At 24.2% G+C, this 25579-nt stretch overlaps 1 protein-coding gene across 5 annotated transcripts in view; it reads right to left on the minus strand.

Annotated features, from left to right (window-relative positions):
* Positions 1-25579, minus strand: part of LOC112601266 (solute carrier family 26 member 10) — a 68622-nt gene that overhangs the window by 31553 nt on the left and 11490 nt on the right. For 2 of the 5 annotated variants that reach the window (XM_025348776.1, XM_025348777.1), the window contains exon 3: positions 16298-16339. The exons of 1 other annotated variant lie outside the window; for it this stretch is intronic. In XM_025348776.1, coding sequence (XP_025204561.1) covers positions 16298-16339 — 42 coding nt within the window. Of the gene's footprint in view, positions 1-7895; positions 8326-16297; positions 16340-16775; positions 16847-25579 lie in introns of those variants that run through there. 2 more of the 5 variants (XM_025348775.1, XM_025348774.1) reach the window with 2 other exon arrangements.

Consider the following 25579-nt stretch of genomic DNA (forward strand, 5'->3'; position numbering starts at 1 on the left):
ACAACGAATTCCCTTATGTCGATCTGTTAAAAAAAAATTAATGTTACATTCGTCGTTTTTTTTCAAGTTCTTGAAGTAGTGATTCGCAAGCTTTTTTTTCTAAGTCACTCTGAACCATTCCTTTTTGAGTAATTTTAAAATCTATTATTTTGGAGCTTCGAACATCCATGACTGAGTACGTGCAGTATTTGGCGCAAAAACCGGGGGAGTCAAATTGACCATCACCAGCTAACCAAATACTTGTACCCATTTTTAGTTCGTTTATATTATTTTGTCTGTGTTGATCCCAAATTAGTTTTACTACAGGTGCTGTATAGTTGTTAATGACTTTATCATAAACTGTTCTTGAAAAAAATGCAAGTTTTAAAGACGAACAAAATGTTTTCATTTGATTAAATAATACACCGGAAGCAGCTTCCATTAAAATGTTTCCTACAAGTCGTTTATCAGATAATGGCTGAGACGTCCATTTGAAAATATGTTTATTTTCACATATCGTTTGTACGGCCAACATTGCTCCCTTGGTGTTATTATGAATATTTTCCATTTTAGCATTACAGTAATGACAACGTGTAAATAAAATTGACAAAGACTCCCAGAAAACAATGTAACATGAATCATTTTCTATTTCTTTAGATTTTTTTATGACATTTTTTCCAGTTTGACTTACTTCGATGTCCTCATCATAAACTTCAAAACTTTCATCCTCCGAAGTTGAAAACTCATCAAGTGATAAATTTAATGATAAATTATGGTGACTTTTTAATACTTCACTACCTAATTCACATTGTATACCGATCTCGTTTTGTTTACCAGCCACAAATGATTCATTTGTAATCGCCACTAAATTACCGCCTTCTACTTCATCAACATCACTCGATTCACATTCACTATTTTCAAAAGATCCAAATGAGGGCTTTAACTTTTTTGGTGTACTTGTCATTATAGAAGATATAATTTGTTTTTTTTCTTTAGACTTTTTTCTCTTTTCTCGTTCGGATAAATTTGAAGTAAAGGGTATATTTTGAGGAACCGTAGGAACAGCATTTGCATTAAGTTTTACTTTGACTTTTATTTTTGGCATTAATTGTTGTCGTAATAAATTTGACTGGTTATAGTCTTCAGACTTAAAATGCTTTGAACAAATTCTCGCGCCATTACCAGGGTTAAAGATTTTCGTTTACAATAATTGACCCAACTTCGAAACTTAGTAGGTGATTTCGATCGACATGGAAACACATGAAAATGAAGATTGCTTTTCACTTCTTTCATTACAATTAAAAACAGAGCACAGCGTCATTTTCACAATCTAAAGTTGAAAAATTATAATACGTAAAAATGTAACTAATATAATATACAAAATAATCAGAACTTCATTATAATTAAAAATTATTATGATATGGTATCTGCTAAATAAAATAATACCCCGTAAACTGCAAAGTATGAAGGAATAAACAAATAAATAATAGTACTAAGTATACTGTACTACTGTGAAATGATACCGAATTTACAAACAGTAGGACAAAAAAAGCAATAAAATAAAATATAATTCTACACAATATTATTTTAATATTTGTTGGTACTTACCACGATTACGAGTATACATCTGATAATAAAACAAAATAATGAGATATTGAGATTGAAAAAATGTCCAAGAACTATGTAATACGTATGTTCACCAAAACCGATAGTAAATCGACACTCGACAGAATCACTAATATCAATTTAGGTTTATAAATTATAAGTAAAGACCGGATTTTGCATATTATGCATGTTCATATTTTTATAAGCAATTGCATGCAATAAATGGGTTTTTATCAATCATACTTAAATAAATAATATTACAAACTTTTATTTTGCATATTTTTGCATATTTTGGGTTCAAGTGTATATTTTATATAAAAACGCATGTTTTTACATAATACGTATACACTAAGTATAAATTTAATTTAATTTTATAATTGTATGAACTATTATTATATATAAATTTTTCCACAATACAAAAATTGAAAATATTTTGTTTCCGTATTAGTTGGTAGGTAGGGAGGTTGTCGAGTTTTAAATATGCGCCCATAACAAGCGTTGATGTGGAACGAAGTTTTTCTGCATATAAACATATTCTCACAAATCGCCGTCATAATTTAACCGAGATCAATATGGAATATATTATTGTTACTTATTGTTTTTCTAATATCGAATAAATTAAAATTTTTTTCATTTTTATCATCATTATATAATATAATAATATTGTAGTTTATTTATATTTTCATAATTTATATTTTGATTTTATAACTTTACAATGAATAAATAGCTGTATAATCAAAAATTATTTTGCATATTTTGCGTTTTATCTTGCATATTTTGACTTTTTATAGTGCATGTTTGCATGCATATTTTACAATTTAAAATGCATATAAATCCGGTCTCTAATTATAAGACATAAGTAAATAGATATCACGGAGTACGGACTAAGATAATTATACAAATAGTTTTTGTTATTCCGTGCTATGTATAAATAAAATTGTTTTCATTAATAAAATAATAATAACAGCTGCTTGATAATCGATAATGCATCTATTTTTGTGGAATAATAAATAATACACGGCCGCCGCGGTGCGCCGTCGAGTTGGATCTTATGACGTCACGTGTAATTTTTAAAACGCCTGTAACTTTAGAACGAATCATCGTAGACAATTTTTATTTACATTTTTTATCTATGCAAGTTCGTAATAATAATAATAGACAATAAAAATAAATATGATTTTTGTGTTGTATGGTCCTTTAAGCAAATTACTAGCAAAAGAATAAAATAATTATTCTAAATACAATTTTAAATTATTGTTAAGAAACAAAAATGTTTCGATAATTTCCTTAGTAATATTTTCTAGGGTAAAGTCTTACAAATGTTCAATTTTATCAAATTATATTTTAAAATTATTTTAATTAAATACAAATGTTCATGTGAAAATATTATTTTATTATTACAAGAAAAAAATTTATGATTACTAGAGTTTTAAAATAAAATTTCTGTGTCTATGGATATTTCTAAAATTATATACAAAATATAATATTCATAGCCAATTTATACAATAATTATATTTTAGGTATTTACAAAATACAAATAAAGCTTTGAACAACATCTTATTGCAATAAATAATTACTGCTTCTAATACATACTATGTAGTTAGACAATACTACATTAATAACTAAATATTATTATTATTTATTTACAATATTCATTAGTTAAGTATATATCAATTTTTAAATATATGATGTCAATACAAATACTAACATTTCAGACCCAGGTTAGTTCTTAGACAGCGGAAAAAAGTAGGTTTATAAAAAAAATTATGTCATATTTTATGTAATATTATAAGTTATCAAACTGATGATATGCAAAGAATATAATAGTGCAGAATAGATGTAATAATTTAATCGCACTTGTTTCAATCGCTATGCTTGGTGCCTATACTTTATAGATTATAACAATAGCTTATCAATAAAGCATGACATATAAATTTTATTTTTTGACACACAAAATATTTACGGCTTTTCATTACTGATAAAAATGATACAGAATATTACACAGAATAATGTATAATGTATATTGTACAGTTATGTTAGTATTGTTTGAAACATTCGTGTGTCTGTACGTAACCATTACGAAACCACGATGAGCGAAAATCACATATCCTTTATGTTCAGTGAAAAAGTCAAAGACCTAATAGTTTTAAATAATTTTAAATTTTTTAAACATCATACATCTAAAAAAAAATAAACGAAAATGCATGGCGGTGTGTTATAAATAAGTGTAGTGAAAAAGTATATACAGTGAGTCAAAATGTTTAATTGATACGTAAAAATAAATCATGTTTTGGCCATAGTCATGCAAGTGATGAAACTCTAAAATGACAACAAATAAGTAATTCTTGCAAAATTAAAGCTTTAATTTCTTTTGTTGAAAAACCATCAAAAATAATAAGAAAAAAAATATCTTTATAAACTAACGAAGAAAATTTGATTTCATCCGATTTAAAACTGATTGCAAGAAAATATTCACAATACAAGAATACGAGTACATTGTTATCCCAATGCCAACATCAAAAAAATAAGTTCACGAATCATTAAATTTATTAGACTTAAAAGCAAATATAGGTGAGTTATTTCTTTATGACAATGATGCCCTAAATTAAATAATTATTTTTTTATGTCACACAAACATAGAATTTTCAACAAAATTAGATTTTTTACCATAAATGGATACTTTTAACTATTGTTTGCAATTATACAGGATTCATTGAATTAAAAATGAAACATATATTCCTTTAATGTTTTACTACTACCAAATAAAGAAGAATGACATACATCACATTATAGAAAAAATCAAAATAACTGAAGTAATATCTAAAAGAATTATTTTAAATTTTGAAATGGCAATATATCAAGCAGTTTTTGAAATATAGATTATGCGTCAAAATTTAATTGAACAAATAAATATAGGAGAATAGTTAGTACATATTTTTGGACTTCCTATTTTCAATCCAAAATAAATGTAAGGTTAGATATTTTACAGACTATTTAATAGACAATTATACATCAACTCTTCTGACAGAATACATACGACAAACGCATGTGAAAGTTTTAATTAAGAATTTTATTCAAATTTTTATTATCAATATTCACACATTTTTAAAATGATTGAAATTCTCAAAATTTTTGAAGTAAATACATACATAAAAATAATAACTGTAAAAAGTTACACAAAAACAAAAATACATCGAAAAAAAATTTTAGAGTATTCAACAAACAAAATTAACCAAATAAATGTGTTAAACATTTAAGTTTCCAAAGTAAACCACATAAAATATAATTTTTTTTTACAATAATTATGAATCAATATATTAAAATGAATGGCAGTATCATCAGATTAATAACTAATAAATAATAATATTATTTAAAGTGTAGTATATATTTATTTTACAATTATTGAATAATCGTATATAATAGTAAATGCAGAGTAGGAAATTCACATACGTACTTTTTTTACCATGTAGGAACTTACATATGTCCTTTTTTTTATAACATGTAAGAATTTACATAAGTGTTTTTGACCTGCTAGGTCTAATGTAGGAACTTACATTCGTCCACTTACCTCATGATTCTCGCATCGTAATAAATTTATTTACGCAGTACTACGGTATTGTACAGTTGTGGTATTAAATCTTTAAGTGATAAAGTCAATCATCGCATTTTAAAAACGATTCTAAGTGGTACTCGATGTTAAACCAGCATTCGATGATATTTTTTTTAACGTTTTTTGTCGAAGTAGTTTTTCCTATATAGAAACTAACTAGGCACTCAGGAAAATGGAAACATTTTCTCTTTTGAGAATACCAACTATAGTTCAAATTTCTTTTTACATGAAACTTTCAGATCACTTCTTTCGTACGTGCATAGGAAATAAAACAAACATCGTAAGACTTTGCCATACATTACTTACTTCGCTCAAAATCTCAAACACAAAATAACAGATACCGAGAATATTTAAAAAAATAAATAAATATTTTTATTGAATGACATTTTTATAGTCTTCTTTAATTTAAAATGATCGATTATGTTTTAACCAGTTGATCATATTATGATTATCTGGGCTACTAGATATTAAATATAAAATAACTAAAATTATTCTATATTTCTATAATTTTTAACCACAAATCACAATAGATTAACAAATCAATGATACGGGCTGAAAAATACTATAAAATATATATTACGTCATCGTGTGTTATTAATAAGAAAATAAAGATAAAATGGTTATAAAAAATAATTTATTAATTTTAAAAAAAAATCTGATAATTTATAATTCTTTTCAAATACTAAGTTATAAAAAATAATTGTCGATTAATCCAATAAGTTGTAAATTGTAATTATATGTACTTGTGTAATTAAATTTTAGATTTGCTACTATAGTTCCTAGTACTTTACCATCGTGCTCGTTAGTATTCTAATTTTTCATTTTAAACATAGAAATAGATTTATAGATATCATTTAATATGAAGTACTCTTAAAAAGTAATTTATATTATGGGAGTTACATCTTTGTATTAAGTATATACATTTTTGTAATACCTGAAGATAATTTATTTAATAAAATGATGAAATGTATTAAATTTATAAAATCAGTTTGTGCAATAGTTTTTTTATTTAAAAAAAATATTCATAATTGTTTACAGTAACATACTGAGGTTTGTACCGAAAAATAATTGAACTTTTGACTTCTAAACAATATTTAGTGTAGGTATCCGTTGCCCATCACAAAAGAATCATTTTTTAGTTTTATACCCTTAAAACTTAATAGTTTTTTATTTTAATATACATACTAAATTCCCATGTCCCGTTTAGAATTAATAAAATATGTTTATCAAAATATATATATTATTCAAATTGAAATTTTTGAATTTTTTTTTTTCATAAAATTTGCTTATATTTAAAATAAAATGATACTCAACAATATCAAAAATTATAAAACGCGTATAGAAACTTAATATCAGCAGTTAAAAATTATAAAAGAATTTTTCTATCCATTTGTTTTAATTTTAAGAATCATAAAATAAAATAAACTTTTAAATATTAAAGAACAGTGATCTATAAATGTATCAATTATATTCACAGCTACATTTATATATTAAATATGTATAAGACCAAAAATAATAGAAGTTATTTAATAAAGGCATTATATTAAATATTTAAAAATATATATGCCAAGAAACTTTATTACTATAAATGCACATTACGTACATTATTAAAAAAAATATTTAATTAATTGAACAAAAATTAAATGTGAAAACAAATAATTTAAATAACTATTATTAAAAAAAAAAAACAATTAAAATTTAAAATATTAATTTTATATTCAATAATTTATTTTCATCAGAGTGCAAATTATTTCAAGAAATTCTAGGTCATTATAATAACCCGTGTTTCATACTTTCATAACATAATTATTAATTGGTTATATATAACTTTTGACTTATTAAAATTAAAGATAATAACTAGCATATTAAAAACGGTATTACAATGAACATCAATAGCAGGTAGGTGTATAACGAAATAACGAATACCTAAATAAAACAATTGTTTAATATTTTATACTACTATTTTATATTAACAGTTAATCAGACTAAGAGATAATCAAAGTCGTAATCATAACTATATTTTATTTTATTATTTATTATACCGATAGAATTTAAAAGTTTTTCTAATTAAATACTATTCGCCTATATACTCGTTATAATATATTAGAACATTTATTATAATAAGCATTATATTTACCTAATTTACATATTTTAATAGATTCTTTTTACAGAATTATTTAAAAATTAAATACACAATAATATAAGATCTCTTTTAGTTATAAATACCAAACAAAACAAAATTATACAGATAGTAATTCTCTTTACTACCTATAATTTAAAACTAAATATTTATCAATTATTTTAATAATTTTTTTTATTAATTTTACAAAAGTAAAAAAAAAATTAAATCATAGTTTAAAATATTACATGTATTATATAGTGTTATGTTAGAATCATAAAACTTATTTTCGAAATTTAAAGTAATACCATTAAAATCAATGGTGTATTTAGATAACAACTAATAAATAGATAAACAGACGCCTACTGCAAATTTCCAGTCTAATAATAATAAACTACAATTTAATAAACTAAATACGCGTAATAATTTAAACCCGATTCAAACGTACAAAATATAATACTTTATAAACAACCAAAGTAAAACATATCTCATCAGTAAAATATGATCAATTATGCACAGTGTTTTTCAACTCTGGTCAATTAAACAATACAATATATACGATATTTTGGCCGGTGTACATACTTGTCATTTAATAACGACGTTTCGGAAGTGGCGTCGTCAAAAAACGTTCCATATGTATCCTTTTCACCATTTTCGATCATCATAGAAAAAAATGTATCTTAAATAATATAGTGTAAATATTATAATACGCTGAAACGATTTCCGACGGTTATTCACGTGCACCGAAATGTAAATGACAACATAATAAACGTATAAATAAAATTTACATACAATATATAATATTGTGATCAAGAATTAATTCGATAACACGCGAGAACTTTCGACTATGTAGTAATACTATATCCACTAGTGATCGATATGTACTGTCGAGTACTTGAAACACGACACAAATAATAAAACACAGATAAAACTGCAGCCGTTAAAATACACAGTAATCAGAAGTTAAACTTACAATTTAACAAATAAAAATGCTGGTTTATGATCTAGTGTGATTGATTTAGAATAAAGAACTCCACAACGGAAATAAGTATATTAAATATACCTGTACAACACCCGTTGACCTTTGTTGTAATTGTGTGCATATGTGCGCGTGTGTGTAGATAATTGTCTATTTCAAAGTTCGATATTTAAGATATCAAAACATACAGAGTGATCACTGATCTGCAGCAGATACGACTATCTAACTTTTATTAATTTTTATTTGTTCTCACGTGTATAGCTAAACATTTATATCATAATTTGATTTCAGTGTATGGATATTAAATTTTAATCAATTTATACTCGAAAAATTTAAAATAATAACTGTACCTATTCATAAATTACTATTTATAAAGAAATATAAGGTAATTGAAATATAATAAAATAATTGTATTTTCAATAATTTACCTTGTTTTTACAAAACAAACCTAGTAATTATTACTGTAAATTCGTAAACCTACTCACTAAATTTTACCAAACTAATCAACCATTTTAATGAATATCTGATTAGTTAAGGACATATAGACAACTAGTTAAGACATCTAGAACGATGGACAATATTATTATCATACTGTATAATATAATTACATAAACCAACCTACGTTTCATCTAAAATAGAGTTGCTTCTTTAGAATTTAATTATAAAATTATATCATTACATAATGATGCGAAACAAATTTTCTTTCTGTAAATATATTATACATACAATATGTTATATATATATATTAATAATAACATTAGTTTCAAATTAATCGATGAATCATTTGTTAAATAATCAGTATAGTGGAAACTATGAAAAATTATTATCAACTAAAATACATAATATATGATGTAAATTATGCAGTAAAAGAAATAATATAATAAAACAGCATGTAAACGATTTAATACAAAGATTATTTTATGCATATTTACGTTTGTGAAACACTTCACTAACAATTAATTATTTTTATGTTATCGTGAAATTTAAAACTTGAACAATAACTGTCAATGAACAGACCTCAATTTGTCGTAATATATATGCCAAATATTATAGACCACGTTAGTAAAACGATATAACTTTTAATTTTAAAAATATATTAAGGTATAATATTTGTATTTTGCATATATTTATATTTATTACATTAAAACCTTTTACAAACTAAATCGTTACTAACTAATCGTTTAAACTTGTTTTAAAGACACAATAAAACCTCATTAACTTGAATTACATGTGAAGTCTTAATTTAAAAATATTGAAAATTTTTTCAGTTTTGTATATTTTAATAAAAATTAGGGCAAAATAAATATTTTTTTCCGAAGTGTATGTAAACTTAATCAGTTTTTCTTGGTTTTTTGATAGTTTACTCAAAATAAAATAAAAATTTTGTCTAAAATTATTACCAATTCAAAGTGCCATGCCACTACTTTCATTCGTTTCTAAGCAACAAACGTTAAATGTGTGAAAAAATACAAACATTAATCAAAATAAACTAAAAAATATTGTTTTCAAAAGATTAATAGACAGAACTAATTTATATCCAGTAGTTCATACTGCTTAGATTAATGGCTTAGGTATATCTTCCAGTACTTAACTAATTATTCTACAAAAAAATTAAAAGCCTTTTAGTACTCTTCGTAGAGAAAAAACTTCGACGAAAAATACTACTAATGATAGTTATCTAAATAGCTCATGTATGACGATATCTATTCATAAAGATTTAATTGAATTGAATAAATCTAAGATATTAAAGAAACGATAAAAGATCTTAAAGTTGTTTTTTTTTTTTTTTTTAATTATATTATCAATCTATTGTACATTAAAAAAATTGTTTTTTATGTTTATATTACTAAATTCTGTAACAACACTTAAAGTTTTAAATTTTTTACTATTCAATTTTTTAACAAAGTTGTTAATTATTATTGAAATTGAATACAATAATGAGACAAAAGTATAGTTAACTAATAAACAAGCTATTTATGTATTTCAAATTATTTTTCAAGTTTTCTATGAGATTTTGTCAAAAAAAAATCATTAAATTAAAAAAAAAGTATAAACATGTTTAATGAAAAATCGTTTGATACCCCTACTAAAAAATTCCTGTGCCCCTTTCTAACCTGAGACCTGACCTATTACTGAAATCAAATTATAGTATTATAAATACAAATAATAAATATTATCTTCTCTACAGTTAATTTTTTTCAATTTTACTATTCTTAAAAGCCGTTTACATTTTATTTCCATAACAAAATTAAATTATTCTAGATTGAACCTGTAAAATATATTTAATAGATTATATTAAATTTAATAGATTAAAAATAACAATAAGACGGATATTATAAGTACGCAACAGATACAATTAGTTATATTTTTAAGTGAGTCACTTGCGCGATTTGCTGTGTGTAAATATATAACTTATTCTGTATTCGTTTAAAAAATAGTTCTAATCCCAATGGCATTTACTGTTTTAATCAATTCTTTAGAAAAATAATGTACCTATCTTAATTATCTAGCCATTTATAAATTTATTTGAAAAAAAGTTTTAAAATATTGTTACAAAATTATGTTATATAACTGAACAAATTCTAAATTTATATTCTATAAACTCAACAATCACAATGTTGATATCCGATCTTTACTTTGAAAAAAATACGATAAATAATAAAAACTTCCATTAATGTCAAAAATCTTATTGGATTAAAACAAAACACATTTTTAAAATGACATATTCAATGTTTCTGCTCTGGCGGAAGGAAAGTTAGGAGTAAAGGTTATGAGATTCAACATCAATTCCTTCACTTACTATTCATATAGATAATATAATAAATTGTTTTGTTTCTTTATTTTATTTAATTAACAATTCTTCTATTATGAATTATATAATACATTTTATAAATGCTTAGACTTATGTGACCATGAAGTTACCTTTCCATTCCACGTCTACATTATCCAATTTCCTCAAAACCTTCACAAATATTTGGCAAATAATTCTCAAGTTTTTAGTATAATATATTTTTTTTTATTCTATGATTCAACGACTAAGAATTTTTTTTTTTTTAATATTTTAACTTAAAACTCATTCACATAATGTAATGTACTTTATTGATTATCTCGACTAATTTTTAATCTCAACAGCTTTTATTGACTATTATCAACTTAAAATAGGACGCCACGCCCACATGTGTTATCTCCATCTTACCTACATACAACTTAGCAAATTATCGTCTAGCAGAATCCATTTTATGTCATTAGTTTTAATATTAGAGTAAATTTATCTATTATCAAACTTAAAGGTAAGAATTTTATCCAACACACATCATAAACTTTTATTGATATTTTAATTTTAAGCTGAATAATAGCTATTTAAAATATTAAGACTTTAAAATTCTTATAACTTACTTTAAAATTATAATATTAATAAAATTCTATAAGTTGGCCTAGATGAAATTCTTACTTTTAAATTTAATAATAGGTAAATTTACTCTATTATTTAAAGCTTACAACATAGAATTGATTTTGCTGAACGAAAATTTGCTATGTTGTATGTATGTAAGACGGAGATAACACATGCGGGTGTGGCATCCTCTTAACTAAACACCAAAAATCTAATTTAATTTTTAAATAAATAATCAGCAGTCAACACTATAAGTACATTTTTTAATTAAAACATATAATAATATAAAATATTAATTGGAATTTTTATTTATAACCTCAAATGCATAACCATCGGTAATTGAAATTCTCATCAATAATCCATAATCGGTAATTGAAATAACACATACGTTATTGATGATCGCCGATCGGAGATATCCTATAAGTAGCATATTATTAATATTAATTTTCAACCTATGCATATAAACTACGAGACCAAAAATTCTATCATAGTTTTATTTAATTGCACCAAACTATCAATTTTTAATGTGTATAATGTACCTCTAGAAAAATGTTAGGTTTTTAGTATCTCAACTTAAAATTAGTAACCTAAACAATTCAAATCATTGTTTTTGATTTTTACATACATATTCAATATTAAAAATTATTATGTTTTTTGATTGTTCAAATTCGTTATTTTAGTATTTATATTTATAAATATATATTTTTTTTTCTAACGTTATTCGATTTTTATTTAACAATATGTTACAAACAAATGAACAATAAGCTTAATTTATAACATATATATATATATATATATATATATATATCTATTAAATAGTCATTGAAATGATGGAGTGAAAAGATCTCCCATTGAAGATACTTCGTCGGGTTTTTTTTTTAATATAGACTTGCTTTAACGTATTTAAAATTTAAATTACTTCAAATAGCTATAATAATTTCAGTAAATTTTGAAACATGCGATTGCAAGTCTTCATGCATTTGACGAATCAAAAATTAAGAACAAATATGTTACCTACAACAATGGTTCAAATATATATCTTCACGCACTAGTACACCTACCATAAAATGACATCTACCGAAAAAATTATATTCCAACTACAATTTATGAATCTAAAATTTACTTAACGATTGCACTTGAATTAGGAAGGTATTAGTTAATTATATTTGACGGTCATTAATAAATTTAACACTCCCTAAATTGTAAGTTTAGTTGAGCTAATGCTCATGATATGATAATAATAATAATATTTAAATATTAAATGGGCTGGGATAGGAAACTGTCAAACGAGCATGTATAAGAGATTTTATACAATTCACCTAGACCTACAAATAGGATATCGCTTTTTTCCATTATACTCGTCCAGTTTGCCAGACCATTTAAAATACAAACAACCATTAATCAATTACGAACAAAAAATAAAAAAGATGTCTACAGGACAAAAAAACGAATTTGTGCTTTTAAACGTTCTTAAGTCCGAATGTGTAATTTAATACACCCAACAGTAATCGATGGAAAGGAATAATTTAAATAGTATTAATTATGAGTGGGTCAAAGAAAAACAATAAATAATTTTCGCTGCGGAAATACTTTATAATGTATTTTTGTTCTAAAATTGTAAAAGCGGTTTAGGAAAAATTCGATTGATATCAAACATAGATTGCGACTTAACAATTTCAAAAAAAAAAAAAAAATGTTTAAGATTTTCGAATAAAATTACGAAAAACAATGAGCTTAGTATTCAATGATTTCTAATAATAAACAAAACGATTCTCCGAAAATCTACCCCTAAATTACTATTTTGTATTTAGAAATTCATAAAAACTTTTATTTTTGTATCTAAGTTTTAAAATTATAATATGAGATTCCTTAAAAGTAGTCTATACTTAAACCATAAAATCTAATAAATATATAAAAACAATTTTTTGTAAACATTTTAAGTTTAAATTTGAATGAAATTTTTTAGGTATTTAAAGATAAATAATAATGTGAGTTATTTTGTTATAATTTAAAAATATTATTCCTGGGAACTAAAACTTTTACATGTATGATATTATTGTAAATTTTGCTATGGGCAGTGACATTTTTAATATATTTTAAAATATTATTAATTTATATTTTGAACCTAATTTTTTATTTTATGATACTTAAAAAAAATGTATTTATTTAAATATAATGTACATAAAATAGATAATGGGTACAAAATGATAAAAAATATTATGAGAATGATTTTTACCTATAAATCAACTTATTTAATATAACTCAAATGAATATGAATATTAACATATTAAATCATAAAAAAACAATTTAATTTGTTATATTTACATAGCAGCAATAGTTAAAAATTGAAAATTTTTAATGAATAATATTAATAATAATATTAACAATAAACATTAAAGGGATTGCTAATAGTCAGTTATCTCGATCAAAATGCACCAATCATTTATCAATCATACCAATGGATCAAGTCATTCGATTATACTTATTTAAAAACTGGTTTAAAATGTACATTATATCTAATTAAGATCGATCAAAGCCACTTTATCAAACTTCATTCCCCAACTCCTATAAATTTGATTTAATTTCGTATAAATTCGAGTATTTAAAATTTCACAAACTTTAAATATTGATTATTCGATATTAAAATCTAAAATCGTAAAATGTGACCTAAGCAATCTATAGAAAACATACTAAAGAATTCAAAGCAGTTTTCAAAAATCATATCATTAGTCCATCAGAAGAATTGAAAAAAAAGCATAAACAAATATGATATGCCTACATTTAACTTCTTAAAAATTGCCTATTTGCAATCCCCTTAATAAATAATATTAAACTAAAAAAACTTTACGCCGTTTATTTGCACATACTATTAACGTGAATGTATGTTTTTAGTCTGCACTATGGGCGTACAAACTAATAACGTAATTTATAATATTATAAAGAAAACTGTATTATTTACTTAAATGAGTTACATAGTACATAAGTACCTATAAACGAATCATTTTTAATAAAACATTTCAAATTTTATAAAATAAAAATAAATAATATTTTATGTAAATATTAAAATAACAACTGCAGAGTATTACAATTTCTAAATTCCAAAATGACTTATATTGTTTTATATTTCTAATGAATCACAAAATATGTATTTAATACTGCAATTACAACGTGTGTATTTTACTTGATTTTATTAGTGATTTAACTATTTAACAACTGAAAAAAAAATAGTGCTAAATATAGATACAATAAATCATGTATATGTCGTACAGATGTTCTACGTAATTCAATACTTCAACGATAAGACTTAACTATTTTTCATAAATGTAGAATTTTTATCTTGTATACTGCATGACGTGTTGAATTATATGCATAAAGACTAGGGATTTATGTTTGTAGGTCTATATATCAGATTTAAATCACGATCATCAATCAAAAAAAAAAAAATCTGTTAAAATAATTAATGATCAAAATTCATGGTGTGAAAACATATTATACGTAAAATACGAATACTTAAATCATAGACATTTTATACATTGAAATTATCTAATTCCATGTACTTATATATTCATTAAACAATTGACTATTTGATCTATTGTTGACAAATCCATCCATTCATATCATAAGCATATACAGATTATGTTTAGCACTATTGATTATTCCAGTGTAATACAAAAATCAACACTTTGTTATAATATCCGTTAAGTAAATCAGATTGAAAAATTACTTATACTGAAAAAAAATTGTACAAACATTTTTGAAACTTAACACTAATAACTAGAGCATAGATTTTTATGCAATTGCATATTTTTTCCTTTTCACTTTTTTGGATTTTTATTAATTATCTTCACGAATCATAATAATTTTATTCTAGTGGTAATTTTTTTTTTTTACACATTTCAAAATATAAATCTACATATTTAATGGTTATTGCTATTTTTACATACTTCTACAAAATTTTAAATGTATTGTATATTAAAGCAAACATTTTTCATTAAGTATTTAAGTAATTAACATTTATATAAGTTGTTTAATTTATGAATTTTCAATAAATAAAAAAAATTGCCTGCATATTTGTTGTTTATTATATTATATTATGTATGGTGTATTTTGATACTAATTTTTTGTGTATAAAAATCTGTGCTCTACTAATAACCAACTTAATTTAATACAAACAATAATATTATTAATTTATTATCATGATTTTAATAGCTTTATTTTTATTTCAAAATAATATGAAAATACTTATGAGCTTAAAAATTCAGATTTATATAATTAAACGTATTTTAATAAAACATTTAATGCGACTCTGCATTATTAAACACAGTTACATTAAGTAGAATAAATATTTTTTTTCAAGTCAATTGTTTAGCCACGCGTATAGGTATATTATACTCGACTACTTAAGTACCTATGTTGTTCGTGTAAACGCAAGTACACGTGTATATATTTACTATTTACATAGTCAATTATATAATAATAATAATAATAAGATAAAGTGATCGAATCATGACGTCCACAAACACTCCACTTAGTTCATCCGCAATAGGTACATATATATTTCACTATTTTCACCTTTGTGAAAAATAAAAACTAATAAATACGAAAAAGACTTACCGAAATTCGGGTCGATATCCTTCTTGATTTCTGAGCATACAACTGAAAACGCACAAATCGAACAAATGTTATTTAATTGAATGAATTACGAATACATTTCATTACATATGTAATATATAGGTACATAGATGTAAACAATGCATATTAATATAATAGGTAATTAATAATGACATGCGTAGCGTGATATTCTTTAGAATTTAAATACTCAACGGCGTACCTATACACACAATCAATCAACAATACTAAATGCTTATAACTATTATGACATTTATAAATTATAAGCGTATTTTTACTACACATATAATTAAGTTAGGTTATATTATACATTATTGTTCATTATTATTACACGCTGCAACAAGTACACAAATGGCAAATATTTTTTTCCGTACGACAAATTATGTTACACATACTCGTAAGTACAAACGTGTAGATAAGACTACATGCGTAATGAAATTCGTACATTGCGCTAAACACAAACCTGCAGATTCGCTGTACTTCGTTAGACGACATAATTACAATAAAATCGATTTCAAATTGTCGACGTAAAATTTTGAAATTATGCAGTATATGATAGTTCTTAAATTAATCGATTCAATCTCTCAATATCTAGATGATTAAAAAACTCAAATTTTCACACATCACGCGTATGATCTTTTTATCGTAAATCATGCAAAAAGCCAACATTTCATGAATAAAAATAACAGTGGGCAGTGGTGTAGATAAAGGTTCGAATTAAATCCCTGTAATTTAAAAAAAAATGTCATGGTTATTATATAAATAATATATTAATACGTAGGTATTTACGTCATTAAGTTGGCAAAAAAATATCAAATTTCTGAAAATCTGGTAATTCAAACTATACGAATATCTACTATACTTAAATTAGGTAAATAGTTTTAATTTTGGACTACTTATTTATTATGGTAGTTGTGTTTTTACTTGAAAGTATTGATAAACTCTAACATACGGTATATCCTGATATAAATTAATTACACAAGTATGTTGTTTATTCATCGTAATATAATAATTAACCCAGGTCCTAACCTGGTCAAACAACTGTTTTATGACAGTTTATTGCTATAAATTAAAGACAATACATTATAAAAGACGATGAATAATAAGATCGTTAACATATATTACAAAAATTCCAGCTGGAGCTGCAACAGCTAACAATTTTTCAAGGATATTATGACCCAATATTTAATGTTAATGATATATACAAGAAAACTTTTCTAATCCTTTCTGTATCATTAACGAAATGTCTCAATATGTCAGAATTGTCACTATTTTTTTATGTGACCATAGAAAACTCTTTACTGATCTAAATTTAATTGGTTGATTATATTTCCAAGTCCAAATGGATTAACGAAGTCTTTTCTGCACTTATTATTAGTTTATTTTTTGGTTGCCATAGAAAATTATTATTATTGTTCCATGTGTTAAAAACTCATAGAAAGATAAGGTTTTTTATTTTTTTTATTACCTAGGCGGTAATAATTACAAGAAAATTGTAATTTTTAGATTTTATAAGACCGATCTTTGTGTCAAATTTCAAATAAGTATGTTCATCAAAAAAATCAACGATTAATTTTAATTATTATCATTATCATTAATTTTAATTAATTCCAATGTTAGTATAAAAAATTTAGGTACCAAATCTAGTAAAGAAACATAAGTATGATAAAAAATTAATTTATCATGTATATATTATATACTCAAACGTCTCCAATGTTTTAAACATATAATTTAATGCACATCAAAATTATACCATTATATAAAAATACATAGAAACAAATTTCTAAGTAATTTAGAGACTTGTAGTATACATTAAATAAACACAATTGTCAATAATACCCTTGATACAATTAAATTTACGTCAACCTTGAATATTTAGTAGTCGATAACCTATTGACAATCTTTAAAAATATCTTATTTCATTTTGCGTCATTATTTTTTACTAACCTCATACATTAAAATAAATTCAGATTAAAAATATATATAAAATAGATTTCATTTTAACTGGAAATTTTTGTCCTTGTCCTCCATTATATTTTTTCTTGTATAAAATTTTGGAACTCTTCAACTAAATATCATACAACGATAAAATATGCTATTCTATGAAGGGAAACACGTAGCAATAAATAACTGAATTCCTATAAAAATAATTGTTATTTAATTTAAATATTATTGCGTAAGTAGAATTCATTACGTTTTGGTATTTAATTAAATTGTCTTTATGAATACACTTAAGTTTAAAAAATAACAATATTAAAATAATAAGACGGAGTAAATTATTGGCAACCAAAACATTTATTATTGACAATAATGGATATGCTATATGTATATAATATATATAAATATTACACATTTCTAAGGGAATTTTTATAATAAACAAGACCTCAGCGCCTTCTCCATAAAAAAATTTTAAATATTTAGTCGTTCCGCTAAATAATATCTGTTGTCAAATCCTGTTTTTAACATTTACTATAGGAGATTTTTAAACTTCCAAACTATGAATCTACTTCTCTGGTGGATTTGTATAAACTAATCAAGATAACCTTCTACAGAAGATGTCAGATGAATACCTACTATCATAAAAATGGGAATTTATTCATTCGAATAGTCATGTACTATATACCTACACCGTATTCTAACAGTCCAGCGATTCTTAACCTGTAGTCCGCGGCTCTCTGGGAGTCCGTAGTGATACTCGTGTCGGAGGTCCGCGGCAGCCCCTAACACATAACATACGTTAATACGCGACTTGTTGTAAAAGAAAGGTATTCGAAAAAATATTGGTAAGAGGATCCGTAATTTCTAAAAATCTTTGATCAGGTTTCCGTGGTCTACAAAAGGTTAATACCGTTGTAATAGACCATTCAGGTCACTATAACAATGAAGACTGAACTATAATTTTTATTATTTAAAAAAAAATCTTTCGACATTCCGTTACAAACAGATCGTATACAATTGTTTACATCTGAATCCTTAAATGTATTTCATATTATCATCGTGTACCAACTACAGTTACAGGCTCTATTATAAAATGTACAACACTTTTTATATTTAGTATATACATGTATGATATCATATAGTCTGTACTTTTTAGCCTCACCTGTAGAATAATACATTTTCAATCAAATTACGCATTTAATGAGTTGTTAACCAATTAAATCGATTTTCATGCCAATTTTTTTTTTTCATATAGCATTTACTCATATTTTCAATCTCATAAATCGTTGTACTAATATGTTTTCTTTCTCCTAATAGGCATTTTACAGTGATTAGCAAATAAAACAAAATGTACTTTGATTGTAGAACTGGAATCTATTATTAAATAACGTTGTGCGTTGATATAATTATTAAAACCATTAACAAATTAAAACATTTCAATTGGTCGGTTTCGCACATCATCAAATTTGATAAGTGATCCGTCACCGGCTGAAGGTTTTCTTGTGTACTGTGTACATTTTATATATAATATTATATGTTAGGTGGTAATAAAAGTGATAGATTTAAACCAAACAAGGAAATCATGGCAATCAATGATGATTTTAATAATAAATTAGATAAGACACATAAAAATGAAATGTAAATATTATACATTTTACTTTACCGTTGACATATAGTAGCCGCGTATACACGGTGTATACTTCGGTGCGTGTAGCGAGCCAACGGATTAATATTTGTAAAATAATCAAACATAGTTATATAAGGCTGTACTCCATGACAATACGAAAGGAATATATTCGTCCGGGGTAGTATGTATGTATATACATATATATGTATATGTCGCATCCACATAGTGAAACTACTCATTTCATGAACTAGTTATCCAGATAGTTAAATTCGTCCAGATTGTGAATTTTGACGAAAATATATTATAATATATTTAATATATTATAATATGGACATCCATTTCATGAAATGGACAATACCTATATTGTGTACTTTGTGTAATTATTTTATTATATTTTTCATACACCATACATAGTATATTACATATATTATATTTTAATTTATTTTTGATAAAAAAATATAATATAATATTATTATAATACACAAGTATAGTTATTGTATATTATATTTTATAATTGGTAGTGTTACCTATGAAGTATAATTATGAAATAATATCCTAATTGTATTTTTTTTCACGACAATTGATTATGACATAAACTATTACATTTACATAGCATATAATTTTTGAAACATGCACTCTAAATTGATTGGCAAGGACTTTTGCATTACACGAACAAGACAAAAATCTTCACCTTCCAGAAATTTTTTTAATAATTTCTAACACTGAAAATTCAATGTTTTTATCAACTTAATTATTAATGACAAATTGAATTATTGATTTTTTTCAAACATTTTCTACTAAACCATCCTTTAAGTAAACCATATGTTTTGTTCCAAGCTTATGCAATCCTTTTTGTTTTTGTTTCATGATTACACAAATTATGTTTGACGGATTTATAGGTCCCCTGCTAACTTCGATACTCCGAATACAACGAATTGATTAATTTCAAAATCGTCTGCTTTTTTTTTTTTTATGTTTCCTAATTAAAAATAATTTTAAATTAACATCTAAAAAAACATATTTACCGTATTCTAACCTTTAACTTGATCATTTTTATGTAGCTATAAATTGACTCGTGTCTACGTTCACGTTGAATTTATATTTTCTCATTTAAATCGCATATAATTGGCAAATAATTTTATTATTTTCAGCAATCCCGAATAATAAAAATCTCACTTCAACTTTACAAATGCTGCAGGCAATTGAGCGTTTTTCAATTTCCTTTATCTAAGATGTACGTACGAAATCTTTTTTAGTTGTTAATTTCTTCAACAGATCAAATGGTAAATTGATGTAATTAGTAAATAAAGCTTAATAAACTAAATGAATTATTTTTTGGAATTAAACAAAATTAAATCCAATGTTCCACTCTTTAGCTTTGTTATCAGTCATCCGTGTTCATAACATCCTGATTAGACCTTTCAATACTTTTCTGACTTTAAGGGTGTCTAGGGCGTATGCCATGATCAATCGTCATGCAAAAATAAATAATAAACATATTATTTTATAATAATACTTCATAGGTAACATTATCTTTTATAAAATATAATGAACAATTATATATAATACAATATAATTTATTGGTAAATAACAAAAATAATTGTTTCATAATAATAATTACACGAAGTACAAAATACAAGCATTGTCCATTTCATGAAATGGATGTACATACAATGTATTTTTGTCAAAATTCACAATCTGGACGAATTTCACTACCTGGATAACCAGTTCATGAAATGAGTAATTTCACTATGTATATATTATAATAAAATTTAAATACCTACTGTAACGGTGGTTCACATCATTTTACATACTATATAGGTATAATATACATTCATAATATAATTAAAATGCATTACATAACTATAATTTGTAAATACTGCACTGTATATAAAGGCAATAAACCAAATAAGTAATAACCGAGTAATATACTCGTATTTAATGTTATGCTGCCTCAGTCCTCCCAGTTGATGAATATATTTTAGTCTAAAAAAATCTTAATTTATTTACCCCAACGATCAATAACGTTATTTATGATAACGATAAGCTTTTATTAAAAACTCGATTGCATGAGATTTCGACGAAATTTTATATAACTAAATTTTACTTATAGGCGTACTACTATACCTAATCATAAGTTATATCTTTTAACACACAGCAGCTATAAAACCCTAAACAATTTCAGTATGATATATAAATATAAAAGTTCTATTTCAAAAAATTACAAAGAATGAAAAATTTAGAATTTTCTAAAATTTAAGTTATGCAGTTTTTAAAATTTATTTGAAAATTATACTTGAAATAAAATATGTCATCTTGATTTTTCAATGGATATTTTATTGCTATTAATCAGTATCTTTTATCCCGGCGATTATCCGGTAAGTTTTAATAGCATAATATATATATATCCACTTGTACATTATGATACATCACCGGTCGCAGATAATGCGCTTACATATATACCTGCATTAAATACCTACTGCAATAATCATGCATATTTGCATCAATCAATAGAGGTAATTACTAATTCTCTATATCTAATGTAAGCCAGAAGGGGGGATTGCGGTAATTTATACGTTGTACCATACAATACCTATGCATAGTATATCGTTATAAATCGTACAATAATTTGCAAATGACCTGTACCTATGTAATATGTATCTATAAATGTATATTAGAAACATTAACAATAAAAAAAAAAAAAAAATACTTAAAATATAATATATTTAAATACTAAAAAAAAATAATAATAGATAATTACAATTTGTTATAATAGCAGCCAATAATACTAATGCCCAACTAAAAAAAAAATTAAAAAATTATCATTTTATACTATCTAGTCATAAATATCAAAAACAATCACTATAATTAAATTAAATAGAAAATATATAAATGTGTTAAAATACCTGGGTGGCTGTACAAAAATAAGGTACGAGCGTAAATGTACGCAAAAACGCTGCAATTGCTCAAAGACTATAGATAGTTAAATTTTAGAAACAATAAATACTAATACATTTTTATAATTGTTTAAAGATAAAAATGATTTTAGAATCATAATTATAATTTGACAATGTTTAAAATTAACTATAAGAGAATTATATCAGAAAAATTATCTAAACGGTACTAGGATTTTGCTGCAAGTCTTATTTTATTTAATCGGTTAAAAGTTAAAACATTTTGTGTATTTAAAATTTTGAAATTATTGCTAATATCTTTGTCTTTCGTCGGTATTTAATTGGTTTACAGTGATTTTTCGCACTTTTTTCGGTATTTAAACGTCTTTAATGACGACCAAATAATGACAATACTGATAACTTACTATTTCCCACAACAATTATTCTGTTATTTGCGGTAGCAAGTATAAAACGTATAAATAAATAACAGTATGTAAATAAATAAATGAATTAGGATTCATAAATTACGATTGCGAAACTTAAATAATAAAATAATTTGAGACGCGTGGTCTAGGTATACAAGTCTGCGCACAAGTTACATCTCTTTTGCACATATTATGATAAACGAACAAATTAAAAATAAATCGTTTACACTGACGAACAAACTACAGTAATCTAACAATTTATTATTTTAAATTTCTCTATAAATTCAATAAGGAAACTATGGCGATTATTTTACAATCTAATAATTTGCTTATGACAACATCAAGTATCATATTTTCCTCACTAAACAGCAAAACAGTAGTTATTTATTTGTATCACATCACTCACATCACTGAGATTCTTAAAAACTTAATATTATGTTTTTATTCCTAGTCGATTACTATTTGTGATCAACGTCCACCAAGCACAATTTACATTTAGAATATAATGTTCATGGTCTTTTTTTAAATCATTTTAGTTTCTACTATTATACAATGATTCATCAAATCATGTTCATGACACATCATGTTTCTAACAAACCATTAATTCACTATTATTATTAATAATTTTATTATTCAAGAATAATTTTATAACACATTTTCAACTCGTATAGGTAGTATTATTATAAATACCTACTATATAATAAGATGTATAAAATGAGCAATCATATAATTATTACTATTTTTTTAATTTATATTTTATCTGTATTTATGACGTACAATAAATCTGTATAATTGGTCTGTTATTTATCTAAAATCCAAAATTTTACAATATTATATGTTAAAGATGTTTAAAAATGTTGTTAAATTATGTTTCATTTATGTAAAAATGTACAATGAACTAAAGGTATACGCTTATAAAAATCAACGAGATTATATGTTTATGTATTTTATTTTAATTTTTATAAAATATTTAATAATCTAAAATATATGCAATAAGTAAGTGAAATAATTAACTATATTATATCTATTTAAATTATCAAATAATTAATGAGTAGTCAATACATTAGTTGTAGGATGTTAAACACTCAAACTAAGTAAGTATGTAAACCCTAAACCACAAACTTCTTAACTCTAAAAGTCTACTCATAAAATAATTACAATGGCATTTACATTTAAAATAACTAAGCAACTCAGGTAAGTCTTACGAATACCTTAACAGATTTTATTATTAATGTAAAATACAGAATCCTTTTGAAATTGAACACATTTTCTAGAAAACAAACGGGAAAAAAATCCCAATCTTCCAGATACAATAATAATACTTATATAGGTAAGATATATTATATGTTTAAACATTAAACATAGTATGGAAAACTCATTCATAATTTAAATTCATTGAAATCCGTTCACTCGATAGAAATATCAAAGCAAATAACAATAGTTTAGAACAGGGGTGGCCTCGTCATAGTCGTATGCGGCCAGCGGTCAAATTTACAAAAACAAATTAAATTTTTTCCTTTAATATTTTCTAAAAATCCTAATGAGGATTTCAATGCCTTTAGGTTTCTTAATTGTTCTTAAAATTCGGGAAATAGAAATTCAAGTATTAAGTACATAGTAGTTTTAAGTACATAGTCGTCATAATTAATTTTTATTTCTGATTCTATCAAACACTGTTCCATTTTTTCTAAACATAAAAAGTGAGTAAAATTATTTGATTTTAAATCTCTTTTAAAAAGTTTTAGTTTATTTTGAAAACTTAATATTTTTTGCCCCAGGTCATTAATTTATTTATTTTAACCTTAAAGAGATACATTTAATATTAATAAATGTTGCATGATGTCGGTGAAAAATATCAAATCTCTTAACCAATTTGAATTTAAAAGTTGAGGAAAACTTTTATTTTTTTTCTATTAAAAATACTTTGATTGGTTCTAGTACTCGTAATTGAAGAAATTTGGTTAAAATGTTATTGACCGATAACCACCTAACTAGACAATACCATGGGACATCATTAAGACTATCATCTTCTATGTCTTCTAGGAAGTTTTCAAACTGAAGATGTGTTTTTGCATTTGACCATATATTACGTGATCGTATTTAAAAATTTTAGCAGTGAAATGTTCTCTATGTAGAATACAATAAATAGGTATAAAATCTGGGAAATTAGTATCATTTTTTTAAAGTCCTATTAATCTATTTTTACAACCCACCATACAAAGAGCTTCATCTGTTGAAATGTTTATAATTTTGTTTAATGGAATTTCAGCTTTTTGTAGTATTTAATCGAGGGCAATCTTAATGTCAATATCCCGAGTGGTTTCCTTTAATGAAATTAGCTCTAACAACTCTTCTTTCACATCTACATCACTCGTAACATAAC

This window comes from Melanaphis sacchari, unplaced genomic scaffold (assembly GCF_002803265.2).
Source record: "Melanaphis sacchari strain LSU unplaced genomic scaffold, SCAv2.0 Contig76_pilon_pilon, whole genome shotgun sequence".
NCBI classification, from domain to species: domain Eukaryota; kingdom Metazoa; phylum Arthropoda; class Insecta; order Hemiptera; family Aphididae; genus Melanaphis; species Melanaphis sacchari.